Source organism: Monomorium pharaonis, chromosome 1 (assembly GCF_013373865.1).
Source record: "Monomorium pharaonis isolate MP-MQ-018 chromosome 1, ASM1337386v2, whole genome shotgun sequence".
In the NCBI taxonomy this organism is placed as follows: Eukaryota; Metazoa; Arthropoda; class Insecta; order Hymenoptera; family Formicidae; genus Monomorium; species Monomorium pharaonis.
In genome coordinates, this window is record NC_050467.1 from 19,286,329 (window position 1) to 19,304,704 (window position 18,376).

The 18,376-nt window shown below is 31.8% G+C and overlaps 5 protein-coding genes across 8 annotated transcripts in view; 4 read left to right on the forward strand and 1 right to left on the reverse strand.

The window, feature by feature from the left end:
• The window catches only part of LOC105835826, an 11,688-nt gene extending 4,153 nt beyond the window's left edge, over nucleotides 1-7,535 (reverse strand). The window contains exons 1-3 of one of the 3 annotated variants that reach the window (XM_012679405.3): nucleotides 7,453-7,535; nucleotides 5,042-6,272; nucleotides 3,978-4,232 (exon numbers count right to left, since the gene is read on the reverse strand). In XM_012679405.3, coding sequence (XP_012534859.1) covers nucleotides 3,978-4,069 — 92 coding nt within the window. In that variant the 5' untranslated portion in view covers nucleotides 4,070-4,232; nucleotides 5,042-6,272; nucleotides 7,453-7,535. The other 2 variants (XM_012679406.3, XM_012679407.3) reach the window with 2 other exon arrangements.
• LOC105835830 lies at nucleotides 6,765-9,345 on the forward strand. Its single transcript, XM_028192115.2, has 2 exons — nucleotides 6,765-7,889; nucleotides 8,218-9,345. The coding sequence occupies exons 1-2, from the start codon at nucleotides 7,325-7,327 to the stop codon at nucleotides 8,556-8,558; spliced, it is 906 nt and encodes a 301-aa protein (XP_028047916.1). The 5' UTR covers nucleotides 6,765-7,324; the 3' UTR covers nucleotides 8,559-9,345.
• A 135-nt stretch (nucleotides 9,346-9,480) lies between these two features.
• On the forward strand, nucleotides 9,481-11,981 carry LOC105835827 (odorant receptor 22c). 2 transcript variants are annotated; one of them, XM_012679409.3, is made up of 3 exons: nucleotides 9,481-10,308; nucleotides 10,524-11,235; nucleotides 11,617-11,981. In XM_012679409.3, exons 1-3 carry the CDS (start codon nucleotides 10,165-10,167, stop codon nucleotides 11,955-11,957), a joined length of 1,197 nt encoding a protein of 398 aa, XP_012534863.1. In that variant the 5' UTR covers nucleotides 9,481-10,164; the 3' UTR covers nucleotides 11,958-11,981. The 2 variants fall into 2 exon arrangements, with proteins under 2 accessions (XP_012534863.1, XP_012534864.1); XM_012679410.3 differs by having other exon boundaries at nucleotides 11,662-11,981.
• A 1,398-nt stretch (nucleotides 11,982-13,379) lies between these two features.
• LOC105835823 (odorant receptor 22c) lies at nucleotides 13,380-15,323 on the forward strand. Its single transcript, XM_028192114.2, has 2 exons — nucleotides 13,380-14,115; nucleotides 14,349-15,323. Exons 1-2 carry the CDS (start codon nucleotides 13,404-13,406, stop codon nucleotides 14,687-14,689), a joined length of 1,053 nt encoding a protein of 350 aa, XP_028047915.1. The 5' UTR covers nucleotides 13,380-13,403; the 3' UTR covers nucleotides 14,690-15,323.
• A 476-nt stretch (nucleotides 15,324-15,799) lies between these two features.
• Nucleotides 15,800-17,774, forward strand: LOC105835825. The gene is made up of 4 exons (XM_012679403.3): nucleotides 15,800-15,948; nucleotides 16,214-16,565; nucleotides 16,678-17,046; nucleotides 17,384-17,774. The coding sequence occupies exons 1-4, from the start codon at nucleotides 15,808-15,810 to the stop codon at nucleotides 17,722-17,724; spliced, it is 1,203 nt and encodes a 400-aa protein (XP_012534857.1). The 5' UTR covers nucleotides 15,800-15,807; the 3' UTR covers nucleotides 17,725-17,774.
• The last annotated feature ends 602 nt before the right edge of the window (nucleotides 17,775-18,376 follow it).

Here is an 18,376-nt window from a genome sequence, read left to right on the forward strand (position 1 = left end):
CTGATGATATTTCTGCTGAGTAATCATCGGGGACTCGACGCCACAATTGCATTTCTCTGCAATTTAATGATGTGCAATTACAACGAAGTCTCACTCGTGATCAAAAACAGAGATCCTCGACACGAGTCGTTGACCTTATTGGATTCGGAATCTGGTCGAGTTATTTTTAGGAGAAGAAGCTTTCCGCGAGGTCGTTGTCGTGAGGACCTCAAACGTGGACAAATACCGGAAGCGTTTCGGCTCGTAGCAACTTGGATACCGTTTTTCTTTTAACTGTTTTGTCAGTGTTAGTGTATTATTTATGCGCATATTTTTGCAAGACGTACGAAAGCGCTAATGACGAAAGCGTTGAGTCAGCGCGTAAAAGACCCGGAATAAATAAATGAAAATTAAAATGGAGTTATATTTTACATCACATTTGCGTGTTAAATAAAAACTTTTAAGCTTAAAGCCTACTAATCCTTTTAAGCGTAAATCTACTTTTAACTGTATTTAAGAAATATAAATCTTGTAATTTGGTAAGTTAATTTTACATATTTTATTCTTTTTAATAATTTATTAATATTTTTATATAATTTTTTTAGAATACAGAGGAATTTGGAAGAAATAAATTAATTAGATCAGCTAAAGGCAAGGAAAATCTGAGCTCTTGTTTAACTTACTAACATAATTTTAATTCGTTTCTAGTGACGGACACAATTGTAACAACGTCATAAACGAAAACAATAACGATAAATGATTGGCGCAATGCTGGTGTATACTAACGCGCAATTTGAGTACCGTAAACCGCATGAAATTGACATTCTCCAGCTGGAATAACGATTCGGCCTAACGGTATGAACTGTTAGTCATCGTTACTCCAACGCGTCGAAGTCGTGAATGGCAGATCGAAAGAATAAGGAGCCGAACTGTCACATTTCCTGACAAACGTCTTAATATTGCGTAACCTTGATAAATGGAAGTGAAAGCAAGAAATTAATTATAAATCATATGAACTGCTTACTTGTGACCTGAAATAATATATACTATTGTTACGAAGGCTATAATCTAAAATATGGGACTTTTTAATTTTCTGCACAGTGTGTTATCTTAATATCTTTCGTAATTTAAGTTTTAAATAATTTTAAATACTTATATAAGAGTCACAAACAATAATACCGGATATCATTTAATTACGCTTTTCAGTTGAATTATTCTACGAACTATGTAGGAAAGTGTGTCAGAATATGTAATCTTATCACTGGACACGATAGGAAGTTTTCGATGAATATAACAAAATGCCACGTATTCTCTTGTAAAATGCTGTAAAGAAAGTGTACGTGGAAGTTGCGACATTTTTATTTAAGCTCGTTGTTTGCCATATTTTGTAACTGTACTTTGAGAAGTATAAAAGCAAGAATATAAAAGTAAGGAACACGGAAGCCACCTCGTTCTCAGATTGTCGAGAGGGAAAGCGCATGCGGAATTTTTGCAATGTCGTCGCACGCGCGGCACGTGATCAAGTAGAAGAAGCAGTGACCGCCTTATTCGAGGAATTAAAATCATACAGTTGCGCATTTTTTTTTTCTGTACAATAAGTGGATTATTAATAAGCGGACGTCAGCGATTTAACGGCATAATATTGTTGCTTCTGAAGTAACCTGCTTTCAAAATTACGACGGCACATTTATGACAAACCTTGCCGAAAGATGTTCCGTGTAAATTATTGCAATAACGATGACCATGATTATAACGGTATAATTTCATACAAACAATGGTCTGAGGTATACTACATAATCACCTTTTTATCATTTTAAACATATTAGACATTTTTATTAAATAATATGGCCTTGAAAGTTAAAGTAATTGGCAAGTAATTGATATTAGTCTATATGACACATTATGTTAATTATAAGTATTCTGTTATTTATCGAAAATTATCTTTTTACGTAAGAAATGAATGTTATCGGTCGTTTCCTTTTTTCATATTGAATTTTCGCTTCCGCATTTTTCATATGCATTTTATATCATGTATAATTATGAATTATTAATTTTACATTAAAAAATTAGTAACATATTGATATAAATATTGCAATATAAAAATAATAAATATTTGAAAATTTGACTAAAGGAATTGTTTTAATTTGTTATAAAGTCACTGAAATATATTCTGATATACACAATCGCATATAATTGCACGAAATCGCTACGTCTAGTTTACAATTATACTTATATTTATAATTGGTCGATATTTTTAGTAAAAGAAGTTAAACGGTTATTTTGAAAATACAGGTACAGTGACTTGTTATCATTGTATCGATAAGGGAAGACCTTGGATGACTAAGCTTACAGGCATACTTTTGCATATTATCGTAACAGCGATAAATAACTTAAAAAGCATTAAAAATTTTATATGAGTTTCCTTGTGATACATTTTGTCAACATTGTCATATTGCCGATTATTTAATTGAATTTTACAAACAAACTATTCTCTGACAAATGACGCTATTTTCTATTAATTATATTTTATTTTTGCTAACGATAAAACGATCTTTTTCTTATTTATAAAGAAACTAATAATAGAAACTATATTTTATGCATTTTAAATTATGTTAATTTATCTTTTTCAGAATTTTATCGGATAATTTAATTTCTGGATATAATCTCAATTATTATACATTAATTTTATAAATATATATATATATATATATATATATATATCTAAGTGAAAAAAATATATATAGATGCACACAAAGATGCACATGCACTTAAATGCAATGCTTTTACATTCCAATACTCCGGACCATGTGTTAGTTCAAGTTCAAGCACGTGAGCCTTTCTCTTACGCATAATCATCGAGCCAGCGGAACAGTTACTTAACATCTCGTAAATAATCGGTCAGCTCGTAAACCTTTGCTAAGGTGATCAGCAAGACAAACGAATCCCTCATAGATTGCAATTACACGCGTGGCGGCGTGCGCGCGCGCGTCGGAATTGCCGGTTGAAAAATTCGCGTGGCCGCGCCAGCAGCAACGGTAGTCGCAGTCAAGTAGAGCGTGTTCGATGGTGTTGCCAATGTGGAAAGGCGATGCGATCATTGAAGCTCAAATTGCCGTTACGTTATTTATGGCGGAAGAATTTCGCGTGTTCCTCGCAAAAGGTCGGATCAACGGAGGGTTGATTCGCGGAATGTCCACAATTAATTCCTTTTAACGGCACTACATGCTCTGTGTACCGCAATGAGGACGTGACGAGCGCGTACTGTGCCAATTGCTACGAAAGTATAATTGTTGTGCAAATGCAAAAATGTTGTAACATTTTTGTCAATTAAGATTGGCTGTTGTAATGCGAGATATTTTTCAATAAAACGCTTTTTGTAAGCGCGAGTTACGCATTTGATTAAAAGAGAAAAGTATAGAAATAAGATATAATTAAGAAATAGGATATAATTTCTTGTATATAAAATATAGGAAACATAATTAAAATGCAATAAACAGGAAAAATAATTAAGACAAACGAAACATTTCGTATTTGCCATAATTTTGCTCAATTCCACTGCCACGCTTGTATTTGAATAAAGCTCTACCAATATAAGTTTCCCTAAAACACGAAATTTCAATCAGGCACTCTTTGTATTTTCACATTCGGATGATCTACTTTTATGACTTTCATCACGTCAAACCCACCAACTCGCAGACACGTAAACCTCCAAGCATGTTAAGAATCCAAGCGCTCTTGGAAAGGGAGGAGGGAGGGTTCCGGGTTGAAAGATCGCTTTCAGCCGGGACAAAGATACCGTGATCACGATAACGAAAATTTCGTGTGTAACAATTTTGTTCTTTTTTTTTTCCACGTACCTTTTTAAAACCAATGGAAAATCTACGGGCTCTGGTCGAGCGAGCTATGCGCGTGTACGGTTCCTCAGGAGCCCGTGCACCTGACACGACGAAGGCTGTGGCGTGACTGGCGTCAGACGTAGCCCGTCGAACGGTACTTACCTACCTGAGCAAGTCCCCTGACTTTGGAGCGTAGAAGCCGGCACTACAATGCACCGCCAACACGCTTTTGACTCGATGCAGATTCCCCGCATTACGACGGAATGTTATTCGCACTTTTGCGCGAATTCTCGCGTCTCTCTGCTCCGAAATCTGCGATGCATTCTGGGGCCCACGTTTAAATGGTTTTTTTTTCTTAACGATGTAGCATATGTATGTATCATGCATTTAAATCTCGAATAGCTCTGCGCGACAGTCCTACAAATTAGATTAATAATTTTTTAGTAATAAATAAAGTTTATAAATAAAATTAATATTTTTTTATTAATTTTATTTTTAGTAATAAATTTTGCAGTGATTATTATATAAAATTATTCTTTTTTTTTTGGCAAATAAACATATAGAAAATTTAATTTGCAAATTTGTTCACCGTCGAAAGTTTAGATAAGTAAATTTTGCAATTACAAGTTACGATGTGTTTAAATAGATGAATTTGCCTTGCAATATAGTAATATTTTAGTTAATGCTGTAAGATAATTGGAGAATTTATTAATTTCTATTAATTTCTACGAATATATTTATTTCCTCGGCATTTAAATGTTTTAATATTAATATGAAATATAACGATTGTACATTGTATCCAGCATATACAGATTTTAATATTTATAACTATAATAAGGTGGCTCTTATGTGTGACAGCTGAAAGTATACAATACAGTCTATTAACGTTAGCTAAACATCTGATATTCCCATCAGATGCAGGCATTACAGCTCCGCGCAACACAGTGAACGATCTAATCAACGATACCCCGTCAATGATGCCAATTGCAATGAATGAACTGTTTGGAAATGCGGCAGTGAAAATTACCGTTATCGAGATCGAGCTAGCTTTGCCAGTTTTTATCCAGGTCGCGGTATGTAAATTACAGCTGCGCAATGTACTTCCTTTCTGGAGTCCAACGAAATATCTTACGAGCTAAGTGGAGTAATTCCGGATGCACGATGGGGGAATAAAGAAGTCTCATCTCTCGGAGAGATAAGAAAAATATCCCGTCCCGTTCCCTTACCGTAAAGTCGCTGTAACAGATTCGAATAACTGCCGCTTCAAGAAGCAACTGCTGCGTGGTGAAACCGGCTTCGATACAGATACACACAAAAGCCTCTTTCGGCGGACAGTCGATGACCCCGCGAAGGATTAGGGAACACGCGCGCCCGATGAAGGTACACCGGCCTCTTCATCTCCCGGTACCAAGGTCATCTCTGTGCACTGCGTGTTGATGTAAGCGAAGAGATTCCTGATGATGAGAGAAAGAGAGAGAGAGGGAGAGAGAAAGAGAGAGGAAAAAGAGAGAAGGGACGTTCACAACCGGTTACAAACTGTGACTTCATGCCAATTTTTGAGTAACCAGCTATTATAACTCGTTAATATTCCATCCTGTTTGCTCCGCCCGAGGACCAATTGTGATTCTTTAAGTGACAATAAAAAAACTTCTAATATTTTAGGGGTAACGGGACCAATATGAGGTTTTTTAAAGCCGCAAAAGACTACCACGTATAACTAACGTCTCCTTCCATAAGACGAAAATACGATATGAAATATGCACGGTTCACTCATTAATGTAATGGAACTTTGTACAACGTACATAAAGCTATAATTTAATGTTTAATATTAAAGCACTAAAATAGCAAATGCTGTACATGCTTATAATTAAAGAAAATTTAAATAAATTGTATATTACAGCAAATATATCGTTTTTCAATATCTTTATTTTACTTCGAAGTGTAATATACGGTTTGGATTCGCGATTCATAAATAAGAAATTAGAGAGGAAATTCAAGTTTCTTCCTAACATTGTAATACAGGTATATCTAAGTGTATCTTTTATGAGAGACAGAAGATTTTAAGTTTTAAATATTTATACAAAATTTTTACAAGAGAAAAGGAGACTTGCGATCAATATAATATTTGCGCTCCGCTTCATCGTGTACTTCACAATAGCGGTTTTGTAGATTGCGATATTCATAGTGCGTGCGACTTTTTTCAAGAAAAGAACTCCTCGCCCTATTCCGCGATGCTTCGCGACAAATCAGCGCGACTAGAGACGGTCGTACGTGAATAAAAGGCTAAATACGGCGGTATCTTTGAAAAGAAGTTACGAATACTTCAGTGTGCTGCATCTTAATCTGACGATTGTGTATTTGCGACAGAAGTCCTCGAATTCGGAATGTTCTTCCATAGAGACATTACTGTGACGTTGTCGGTGCATAGATTTGCTCTCAGTTGTGTAGGCATCTGGCCTGTGAGAGAAAGAAACATCTTTATGGATCTCAGATGGATTATCGCCGTATTTTTGGAAGTAAGTACTGTTATATAGAGCATTTTTTTTTTTTTTTAGAAATTTTAATACCATATTGATATTATTTTGATATGATAATTAATGACAAATATTTTAATATAATTAAAAATTGTAATTTAATTTATTTATGTTAATTTGCTGCATTTAAATATCTTATTATGCATTTCTGTACACCACTATAATATTTTTAATATATGCGATTTGTTCTTAATAAATATTATCAGAAACTTGTATAATTTTTATGTTAAGTATAATTATTCGGCATTTTACATGATTCTTTTAATATTTATGATTGTATAATTTTGGCAAAGTTAAAATGTTAATAAAAGCAAAAAGATTTCACAAACTTTATATTCATAATTTGTAAATTTGTCTCTACTATTTTTATTATATAAGTCAATAAGAAAATGATTAATTTTATAGATTTATTAAATAATAGTCTTAAAAAGTCAAATAAATTTTATTGTTATAGCTGTTATTCTCTCTTTCTTTCTCTCTCTTTTAAAGAATATATTTTTATGACCTGAAGTGACCTTTCTAAAAATGCATAATAAATGGTGCTCCTGTCTTAATGAATTATTAGAGGAAGATTACCAATAGCAGCATACCACTTTATTCGTGAAAAGATATAATGTCGGATAAGTTATCTTTTTTTAATACATAATGTATTGTGTAAAAATTGATTTTCATCAAGATTTTACTCTTTTAATTATCTTAGCAGATTATGTTTCTACAAGTGTTTAATAAAGTCGAGTTTTATTTTCGAGAAATAAAGAAGAAATAAGATCCGCATTAGAAAACTTATGTCGTCATTGGCGATTTTCCTCTACCGTACGTGACAATAGATTAAACTTCTTTATTTTCTAGGCGATTCCGTTGTGCGTCTATTTCACCGAAATTTATCTACACTGTAATGGCGCGAAGAAATCTTTTGACTGGGTGACACCGGGTGCCGCCGCCGCGTTAGCCCTTACAAGGTTGATCATACCTCGTATGCATCGAGAAGAATTACTCGAAATAATCACTTCCATGATGGACGATAGGACAATGCCGAAGGATAAAAAAGTTCGTTGGGTCATAAAGAAATACGCGACTATGTCGACGCGCGTGACAGTGCTTACTTTCATTTTGGTGGGTATCATAATGGGTGTTTATATCGCTATGGCGATATCAGCAATCACCGCGAAACACCCTGATGATGACGAGATCAGCGGTGTGAACGTGAGCCATCAAGAAGGAAGTCAGTCCTGTGTTTTTCGGAGCGCATCATCGCATCAGGCGTTTATGATCGTTCAAGCGATGCAAATGTTTACCACTTGTGTAGTAACCTTCGGTACCACTAGTTTCTTCTTCGGACTAGCCATGCATCTCTGTGCTCAATTTGATGCCTTAGGTATCGAATTGTCCGAATTCCAAGTTAGTAACGCACGTCGCATGATAACCGCGGCGGTCCAAAGGCATTGTCAGCTTATCCGGCTGGCCGAGTGCATGGAAGAGTCATTTAATGCGAGCATTTTGGTGTATCTGTTCGTTACCAGTACTCTCATGTGTATAGATGGTAATATACCTCTATAAATAAAAATTAGTTTACAAAGTTGTTCTAAAACGAAGTTCTTGATTATAATGTTACTTTTTAATTTAAATTATAAGATAACACGATATAAAAAAATGAATTTTTTAACAGACTGATAAATTTGGATTAATGAATTAAAAGAAACAATTGGTTAATTGATTATAATTATAAATTTAATATAAGACTAAAGAAGTATGAACGATAAAAATGTCAACGTGTTTTAGATTTCACATTTTTATGATACTCGTAATATCTTGTAATATTTATTATTTATTAAAAACATGCATATATTTAATGTTTTGATATTTTTTAGGTTACATGTTAATCGCATCGTTACCTCTTGGCGATCTACCTATGATTATACACAGCGTTTGTGTTTTACTTCTTATGCTGATCCAATTATCGTTCTACACGTTCGCCGGTGATTATTTGGAGATGAAAAGTGCCGCTTTGTCCCACGCTACTTACGATTGCGACTGGTACGAGCTGCCGGCTAGTATAGCCAAGAATTTTCACATTATTATAATGCGAGCTAGTATCCCTCATCAATTGACCGCTGGAAAATTTATCGTCATGAACATGATCACATTTAAAGATATTTTAAAATCCACAGCGTCGTATCTTTCGGTCCTGCGTGTTATGTTAGATGGATAAATGATATATATTTATTTAGTTGTTGAAATTGCGCGATACTCTCGCTTCCTCTCGCGCCAATTAAGCTTTCATGAAGATTATAATTCAGTTTGAGATGTAGAATGAAATTTTTAATTGTATTTAAATTTTAGAGATATCTATGGAACTGTTTTGTAGAGATATCATGGAAGATAACGTTTTGATAAAAATGTCTAGTTCCTCTTCAGCAATACATGATATTTTATATCCCTTGTCTTTTCCATTTCCCCTTTCAGTAGCTTTAATGACACAAAAAGATAGACTAACGTTTTATGGTAAACGAAATCGTACACTGTAGATACATACATATATGTTTCGATTTCAGTCGCGGGACTGCAACATAAGAATTGACTATTAATTTTCATATTTTCTTTTATGTTTCTTACCACGATGAAAGAGACGCGTGATTGTACTGTGTTGCATATTCGCGCAAAGACATTTTCAAGGGGCTGTAATCAGTAAAAATTCAAAAGCTCGCAAAACAGTTCTCGACAACAAAGCGACGCATCGTATAGAAACATGTGATTTCGTTGTGCCGTTTCTGTTTCCGCGCGGCGCAAAGCCGTTTCTCGCGTGAATAAAAGATCAAAGGAGAACGCTTCGCCCTCGATGGCATGGGTAGTGAGATGGCTCTACTCACCGCGCGCCTTCATAGTAAGTTTGGAGCTTGGTAAACGCACAGTAAAAAAAATCGAATCGTTAGGAAGAAAAACGGATGTCAATGATTTCGTTCGACTTGTGCGTGATAATTGGGTGCAACTGAAGTCAAGTCAGTACTGATTCTTCATTAAATCAGTATTGAATGAAATACATTTGATTTTTTTATTGTTAAAGTGTATTTTAATGTATTTGCATGAATATCAATAATGCATTTGTCATCGTACATGCATCGCATTTCTTTAATGTTGCTGTGTTTCGATATTAACTTAATAAAACAGCTTGCTTAATTGATTTAATTGACAAGGAAAAATTGGTAATATTACAAGATGCTTATAAACATAACAATACTTTATTTAGAGTAGATTGTCAATTGTTTCTGAGACACTTCAAAATTAATTTAAATGTATAGTCATTAGAGAGAGAGAGTAGATTATTAATACAGTTTATTATAGTGCTTGCTCGAATATTTGTGACACAGACATGGTAACTGCCTCTTAATTTATAGGCAAAAATAATTTATTTTATATCAATAATTATTTATGTAATATAATATTATATTATATAATAAAAAATAAATTAATTGACAGTGGAGTTTAAGTTTGTATCTGAATTAAAAACCATATTATTATATTCATTATGCAGTGTACATATTCGAGTGTAAACATTGTTATAAACTCTATGATTTACTAATGGCTATTAAATTTAATTAATTTTGAAGAAAATTGCCCATCTATCTCCAAGTAGCAGTACCATTATGTTCTCAGGAATATACTTTGTAATTTTCTCAAGTTTCATTGAAATCGATAAAGTTTAATTATAATTATTAGTCTTCTGTTTCTCGGATCTATATGGAACATAAGTGCATGTGTAGGCTTAGATTTTTTAATTAATTCTTAGAAAGAAGGCATATACATATTTCAACTTAATAATGAAGAAAATAAGAAACTGGAACGACGAATCTCATTATGCACTAAATGTTTATGAAAAAGTTCTTAGTATAATTGGAGTTTGGCCTTTGGATGCAGGAGAGTTTAAATCTATCGCACGATGTGCCTTAGCTATTGTGATCCAGGTATAAATAAATATTACAAAAATAGTTATTTATACACACTTAATAAATTGGAATTAAAATTAAGAAAATATATAAATATATCTATCTAAAAATATATTAATTATATTTTCACTTTGTCTCTGAAATGTGATTTTTTTTAAATAAAAGAACATTCAAACATTTAATGTTAGTAATAAAAAATAAAGAAATTGATACGCAATATTTTTTGCTATTAGATCAGTACTATCGTCAGCCTGTCTTTGGAAGCATACTGGCAGTGCCTTGGTACCGAGGACATGATGGAGGCTTTTCTAATGGATCTCTCGTCTATCGTCAGTCTCTCTAAGCTTCTCGTCATTCGCCTCTCATGGAGGAACACTTACGTCCTGGTGACTTCCGTGATTAATGATTGGTCGATGTCCTGGGACACGCGACAACGAGAAATCATGATGAGGTATACCCATATCGGCAGAGTCGTGTCCTTGACGATGTTATATCTGGGCTACGCATCGGGTGTTTCATTCCTCTTCATGGCCATACCCTTTGATAGCTTGTTACCCTGGCTAAATGTCTCCACGACAAATGATAATGACACTGTAGTGACGACGTATTTCTTAGCAACCTACTGCGTTTTCGGGTCATTATCAACGACAGCTTACAGTTGCGTCCTGCTGCTACAAGTAGCACAGATTTTCGTCAACGCCACTTCGCATTGCGGAAACGACGGTTTCTTCTTTGGTCTCGCGATGCACTTATGTGGGCAGTTCGAAATACTGCAAATGGACTTTGCAGGCATTAAAGCGGACGAGCAAACCTGCAAAAACAAGATACGAATGTTAATTGGTAGACATTGCCATTTGATAAGACTGGCTGACAGTTTCGAATACTCTTTCAACATGGCTATATTCGCGCAAGTGTCAATGAGCGTATTGCTGCTTTGTGTGGAAGGTATTTTATTTCTATGGTCCTTTAAATTATAGATTTTTTATTTTGCACATCATACAAGACAAAATACAATGACATTCTTGCAAAAATAATTATATTTTATGTCATTATTTTTATTAATGGCTTTACAAATAATAAGCATTTTAAATAATTTAATATTTTTATTACAATTTAAGACATTTTATTCTGATATGACGTTATAATTGTTTATTGTAATATTTATTAAACTTCAATTATCTATCAATTTTTTGTTAATTTTTTAAATACAATTCAAGTTTCAGCTACTTTAAAAATTATAAATAAAATGCTAATTTGATATATCAAGATTATAGACATTTTAATAAAAATACTTTGTATCTGTTATAATTTAAATTCTTATTTTAGGTATGCAATTGATAATATCGTTGAAATTAAATGATAATGTTGCAGCAATAAAACATATTGTCTTGATCCTGACAATGTTGGTGCAACTGTATCTCTATTGCTATGCTGGTGATCAGTTAGAATATGTAACTGGAAGGATCGGATACAGTGTTTACGACAGTCCATGGTACAATTTTGATGTAAAGATAATGAAAAAGTTACCTATGGTAATGTATCGAGGAAAAACGCCTCATCTGACAACCGCCGGAAAATTTCTACGGATGAATTTATTTTCATTTAAAGAGATTTTGAAAGCTACAGGCTCCTACCTCTCCGTCCTTAGAGTGATGATAAATGTGTAAAATTGATATTGCTGGCACACGATTATAAATTATGACCGATATGTTGTAAAGCAACATTATCTTTTTTTAATTTTCTTCAATCTTGTATACGTGAATAATTCTATGTGTCTGCGTACAATACTGATTGACATATTTTGCCAAACATTAGATAAGAATATATCATGATTAAAGCTCAAACGTTTGTACGTCTATATATTACATTGTAATAAACCGCGTAAAACGCATAATTTTACAACTAGACAATCATCAACATAATATATATAATCACCAAAAAATGTTGTTTCTTATTTATAGCTGTCAGAGTAGTTTTCTCCGTTTCTTGAAAAATTGAAAGCCCTGGAAGTATACTTTATAAATTATTAACAATAGTATACTGCAAAAAGTGTTTTCTTTATTACATTATTTAAGATGTAACAAACAAATTATAAGAAAATGATAACGTAGTTTAACATCATAATTCTTATTTTCCCCATTACAATTGTTCTACATAAAGCCTTTCTTTTCTTTTTCTTTTCTATACTGAATCTATTTAAAAACATATGAATTTTTTCCTTAGTAAGAGTATCAGTTTCGTGAGATTGCCTAGAAAACTATGTTTTTTATTTATGACAATGTAGAATATTTAAATGGCTATAAGTCTAGCAGTGTAGATATTAGTAGACATCGTCGAGGACAATGTATGTTGTCACGTATCATTTGTAACCATATTATTTGTACAAATATGAATATAAACGCTACCTGTACTTGCTTTCTTCAAGAAAGACACGAAAGCTGAAGACTATGAATAATAAATTGGAAAAAATCCAGTTGGTCGATTTTACCACGGAAGGGTTGCTTTAAGTATTGCAGGTGTCTGTACCTGTTATTTGTACCTGTAACAAATCGAATATCGAACGATGCGTTTATTGAGAAGGAACGTAGACAAAGAGTCGCTTTCGAGAAATAATCTTTTGAAGGGACACTTGGAAAGGGACACTCGGTGTAACAGTCGGTAGAACAAAATAGTAAAAAAATTTACGCAGACGTTTTAAAGTGTTCGAAAATGAGATCAACCGCGAATTGGAATATTGACACTACAAATATTTTGAAATTTCATAAAAACTTTCTTGGCATAATTGGACTCTGGGTGCTGAGTGAGAAAAATATATTCTCGAGGATTCGATGGTTCTTATCGACAATGATTGAAGTAAGTTATGCTTCTTCAATTTTGTGTTCGTACACATTTGAGTATACGTACTTGAACTTGTTCTTTCTATTTCATAAAAAAAAATTAGAAGTGTGTTAAATATTATTTTATTTAAATAATATGTATTGTATTTTGTCTTGTTGTAAAGATATTTTGTTACACTTATGAATTATTTTATTAGACATATATAAATTTTTTTAAAGAAAATAAAAAGTATTTATATTGAGATACAATATTTTGATTTTATTTTCCTGAATCAGATGAGCACATCGATCACCATGTCATTGGAAATGATTCAACATTGTAATGGTCACGAGGATGCTATGGATGCCTTTTTGTTGGGCTCATCGTCATTAATTAGCATGGTAAAACTGCTTTTGCATCGCGTATATTGGAGACAAAAATCCATTTTGGTAAAATCGATCATTCATGATTGGACTTATGTAAAAAACTCTCGCTCTCGCGATATCATGCTAAAGTATGCGCGTATAGGCAAACTGGGTTCCTCGATTTTTTTCTATTTCGGTTGTGCATCAGTCATATCCTTTGTCTCCAGTGTCGTGCTTGCCAATATTGATTTGTTCTGGATCTCTGAAAAGCAGACTTTTAATGAAACGTATGAAAGAAAACTAATGTTAGCGGCCTATTGCGTTTTTGGAAAGTACACATCTTTTTTCGCTTACTGTGCCATTGAAGCCTTGCAGTTTGTACAGATCGTCGTTAACGGCATCTCGCAGTGCGGGAACGATGGGTTCTTCTTCGATCTTACAATGCACATGTGTGGACAATTTGCAATTCTTCGAATGAACTTCACTAAATTGGCTTGCGAAGAATTTTCCTACCGCAGCAAACTCAATATTTTGTTGAAGAGACATTATCAGCTCATATGTCTATCGTATTATTTAGAGAGAGCATTCACCATGGTTATCTTGGCACAAGTTTTAATGAGCGTCCTTGTCTTATGCGTCGAAGGTAAATGTTATTTTAAACGAACAACAATTAAATTTATTACTGTAAAAGTTTCGTAATTCACATTTGTTACTTTTGTTCCATATACATAAATATATATATGATATAGATTAATTAATAAATGTAAATTCTTGAATTTTTAACTGTGCGTTATAAAATTATAAATGCTATGCAGAATAAAAAAATGAAAAATTTGACAACTATTTTAAAATTATTAATAATACTTATTATTGCAGGTTTTCTTTTACTTCTTTCAATTGAAATGAACGATGCTTTAACTGCCGCAAAACATAGTGTCTTCATTCTTTCACTGTTGATGCAACTTTTTCTTTATTGCTTCGCTGGACAAACTTTGGAATTCCAATCGAAAAGATTAGCCTATGCAATTTATGAATCACCATGGTATAATTTTGACATAAGCATGATGAAGACTTTACCATTGATAATTCTCCGAGCAACTAATCCTCAGCAGCTAACTGCAGGGAAATTTGTAGCAATAAATTTTATGACTTTTAAAGAAATTTTAAAGGCTTCCGCCTCGTATTTATCTGTACTAAGGGTAATGATTAAAACGTGAGTTAAAACTCTTTTAAAAAAGGTAGATTGTCTGATTTTTAAAATTTAATTATATAGTTAATATTTCTAAAAAAATTGTTGTAATTAATTGTAAAACTAATTGTAAAACTAATTGATAAACATTTTACTGTAAATAATAACGAATAAAGACATGTAGTTTGATGAAAATTTACATCAATTTTATGATAAACTTACATTAATATTATGTTTATTAAAATATGTATAAATATAAATGTATTATATAAAAAATATTCAGAACAATTAAAAAGAAAAACTTAGGATCAACAGTTAACAAATTTACGATTTGTACATTCAAATCAATTTTTTTAAGGTCTTTTATATCATCTCTATATACAGTATACACCAATAATGACTTACATTGGCATGGTTTTCAAAATTATTTTTGGCATCTTATTATGGTTTATATTTTCTGCAGTACCTGTGGTAGAAATGAGTATGAAAGTAAGAGAAAGAATGTGAAGATATATACACCAATCACTTTTTACACTATTTTGCTGGCAAAAGAAACGTTCTGCGCAAATTAATAGAACATGAATTCCGTGTAATGATTAGTTAGTATGGCACTTGGAAAACTTACAATAACGTCTGATAAAAATCAAACAATCGTAAATTAGTAATAATTTTGTAATATAAAACAATATCAAAGTAGAAGTTATAAAATGTTGTAAAAATAAAATAAAAACAAAGATTAAAGAACCTAAGTGTAGTAATTACATAATATTATATATCCATTTTATTAAATTGCATTTATCGTGGAATAAATACAAAATTATTACTTTGAATGATAAAATTAATAATGTCACCAAATGTATTGCACTGTGGTAAAACGACTATAGAAGTAAGAAGAAGAAGAATATAAGACATATACACCGATTACTTTTTACACTACTTTGCTGGAAAAAGAAACGTTCTGCGCAAGTTAATAAAACATGAATTCTATGTAACAATGAGTTAATATAAAACATTGAAAACTTATGCCAATGTCTGATAAAAATTGAACAATTGTAAATCGATCGGTAATTTAGCAAAATTTAGATTGTAATAACTCAACAAAGTAGTTTCGAATAGACGATCATTCGAGTTCTTCCACTCGCCAAAATGACGGATAAACGTTGGAATGATGATATCGCTTACGTTTTTTCTACTCATAGACAATTCTTAAGAATATATGGGTTGTGGCCATTACAAGCAAAGACAGTATTCACGAAGATACGATGGGGCTTCTGCATGATTGCACAGGTACGTTTGTACAAGGAGGATGGTAACGTAACGTTAAAAAACGCAGAAAACTTCAGCTTGAAATTTTCAAAATAATTTTGTGGGCATTTTTTTTATTTAATAATTCCAAGGAATAACGTTTTAATGATATTTTCAAGGAATATAATTTCTCCTTTTAACATTTAAATTTTTTTTTAATTATGAAATAAAATATGAAAAAAATATTTATCACACCATTACTTATGTACATTTATTAGTATTTGTGCAAATATTAATTGTTGTTTAGTTTGCAATAATACCTTTTGTTATGATGGATATTTTTTGGAGCAACCAAAACACCAATTCAAGTATAGATCATGTAGTGTTCATTATAAGCACGATAACTGGAATTACAAGAAGTTTATGTATTACTGCTAATCAGAAGAAACTGAGTACAAACATTAACGCTGCTATCGACGACTGGCTGTCTGCTGAATATAATAAAGAAATTAAGGAGATTATGAAGAAATATGCGATTAAGGCCAAAATGCTCACTTTTACGTTATTATACTCATTAATTGTGGTTTATGGACTTTTTGTATCAGTTATTATTTTTATAAATTTGAAACAAGTATTCTTCACAGATACTTCAGTTAATGGTAAGATTTAATTATATTTATTGTGCTATTATTTTTGTTAATTTAATTGTTAATCTAATTATGTTAAATTAATGTAGTAATATCTTAACATTTCTATTCTCATAACGTACAGTTAATACAACAAATTGGCTATTTTTTATTCCATCTGGTTCATTGAGTAGCTCGATTACTGGTTCACAGTATGCTATAATCTTGACTATCCAGATTATTCAAATAGCTATATTAGCTTTCATATTATGTCTCACGGACAGTTTCTTCTTTAACATCACGATACATCTCTGCGGGCAACTTGAGATACTTAAAAACAAATTCGGAACTTTTACAAATAAGCCGGACACCAAAATAAACTATCGAAAGAAATTCATCAGTCTGATTAACAGACACAAAGAATTAACGGAATTGTATCAAAATTTGGAAGATTGCTTCCATTTTCTTATATTATTTCAATTAGTGGAATCAACACTTTTACTTGCAATAATAGGTAAATATATATTAAAACATTTTATTGTTTACATTTATATTATAATGTGTAATATATATATATATATATATATATATATATATATATATATATATTAAGACTGCGTTCCAAAATTTACTGCCAGTACTGAAAAACTATAGTATATGTAACCTAAACTATAGATTTTCAGTACTGGTAATGAATTTTGGAACGCAGCCAAAGTTCACGATATATCTACAGTACGTAAAAATTGAAAAGACTTATAATAAAATATATTTTAAAGGATTTAATGAGTATTTACACGATTTACATATTGCATGTGTTAATACGGCTTTTAAAATAAAATGTTTCTTTTTAGGATTGCGACTAACTGTATATTTAAACGAAAAAATTTATATTGAAGCAACAAAGAGTATTTTTATGTTGAATTATTGTATAATGCAACCTATGGTATTTACCTACGGTGGTGAATTTTTGCAAAAGAAAAGCGAAGATATATTTTATGCATTATACACAACTTCCTGGTACACACTTCCTTTAGCGTTATTGAAAGATCTGCATTTCGCAATGATGAGGTTGAGTATTCCGTTTCGCTTAACCGGCGGAAAATTTTTTTATATTAATCGTGAAACGATGATGTCTATCTTTAAGACAGCGGTCTCATATGTTTCGGTTTTACGAATAGCAATAAAAGAGTGATATTAATCCACAGTATTTGCGTACGTATGGCGAAAGTAAAAATATCTAGAAATTTTATTATAAAAATTGATGTTATGTAATATATGCAAATATATTTGACTAAAAAGTATTTTCAGTATACACTTTAACTTTTGCTTTAACTTAATAATGAAAAAGGATGCTAATTATTTGCTAAAATAAATTGTTTATTTATTTCTACTGGATATTAATTATTAACACAATGCTCGCAGATAACACGAAACTAAACAGAAAGATTCTGAATCATTTTGTGAGTTTTATAATAGTTAATAAGAAATTAATTTATGAAAATTTGTAAATCAGTGTGCAATGTGTGTCAATAATTATCAGACACCTTGTATGATATATCAATTCAGAAAATTAATTAATTTTGGGATGTATGTTTGCTATTTGCATTAAAGGGATCTTAAAACCAATTACCAATATTTTTTATTAGGAAATATTTTTGAATTAACTTTACTTCTAAATTCTTTTACACAATTAAAGTACGCACAAAAATAAAGAATGTAAAAAACAATTTTATGTCAATAACAAACAATACTTATGTCAATAACAAACAAATAATAAAATTTTTTGCTACTGAAATCGACCTTTGCTCTCTTTATTTTTATGCAAACATTGTGTAAAATAATTT

Excerpts from the sequence above, each read along its gene's own strand:
- LOC105835825 (XM_012679403.3), top strand. The coding sequence starts at position 15,808 with ATGACGGATAAACGTTGGAATGATGATATCGCTTACGTTTTTTCTACT. Across the intron at positions 15,949-16,213 it reads GCTTCTGCATGATTGCACAG|TTTGCAATAATACCTTTTGT; the intron begins GTACGTTTGTAC and ends ATTGTTGTTTAG. Across the intron at positions 16,566-16,677 it reads CACAGATACTTCAGTTAATG|TTAATACAACAAATTGGCTA; the intron begins GTAAGATTTAAT and ends CATAACGTACAG.
- LOC105835830 (XM_028192115.2), top strand. The coding sequence starts at position 7,325 with ATGCATCGAGAAGAATTACTCGAAATAATCACTTCCATGATGGACGAT. Across the intron at positions 7,890-8,217 it reads TACTCTCATGTGTATAGATG|GTTACATGTTAATCGCATCG; the intron begins GTAATATACCTC and ends GATATTTTTTAG.
- LOC105835823 (XM_028192114.2), top strand. The coding sequence starts at position 13,404 with ATGAGCACATCGATCACCATGTCATTGGAAATGATTCAACATTGTAAT. Across the intron at positions 14,116-14,348 it reads CCTTGTCTTATGCGTCGAAG|GTTTTCTTTTACTTCTTTCA; the intron begins GTAAATGTTATT and ends TTATTATTGCAG.
- LOC105835827 (XM_012679409.3), top strand. The coding sequence starts at position 10,165 with ATGAAGAAAATAAGAAACTGGAACGACGAATCTCATTATGCACTAAAT. Across the intron at positions 10,309-10,523 it reads CCTTAGCTATTGTGATCCAG|ATCAGTACTATCGTCAGCCT; the intron begins GTATAAATAAAT and ends TTTTGCTATTAG. Across the intron at positions 11,236-11,616 it reads ATTGCTGCTTTGTGTGGAAG|GTATGCAATTGATAATATCG; the intron begins GTATTTTATTTC and ends TTCTTATTTTAG.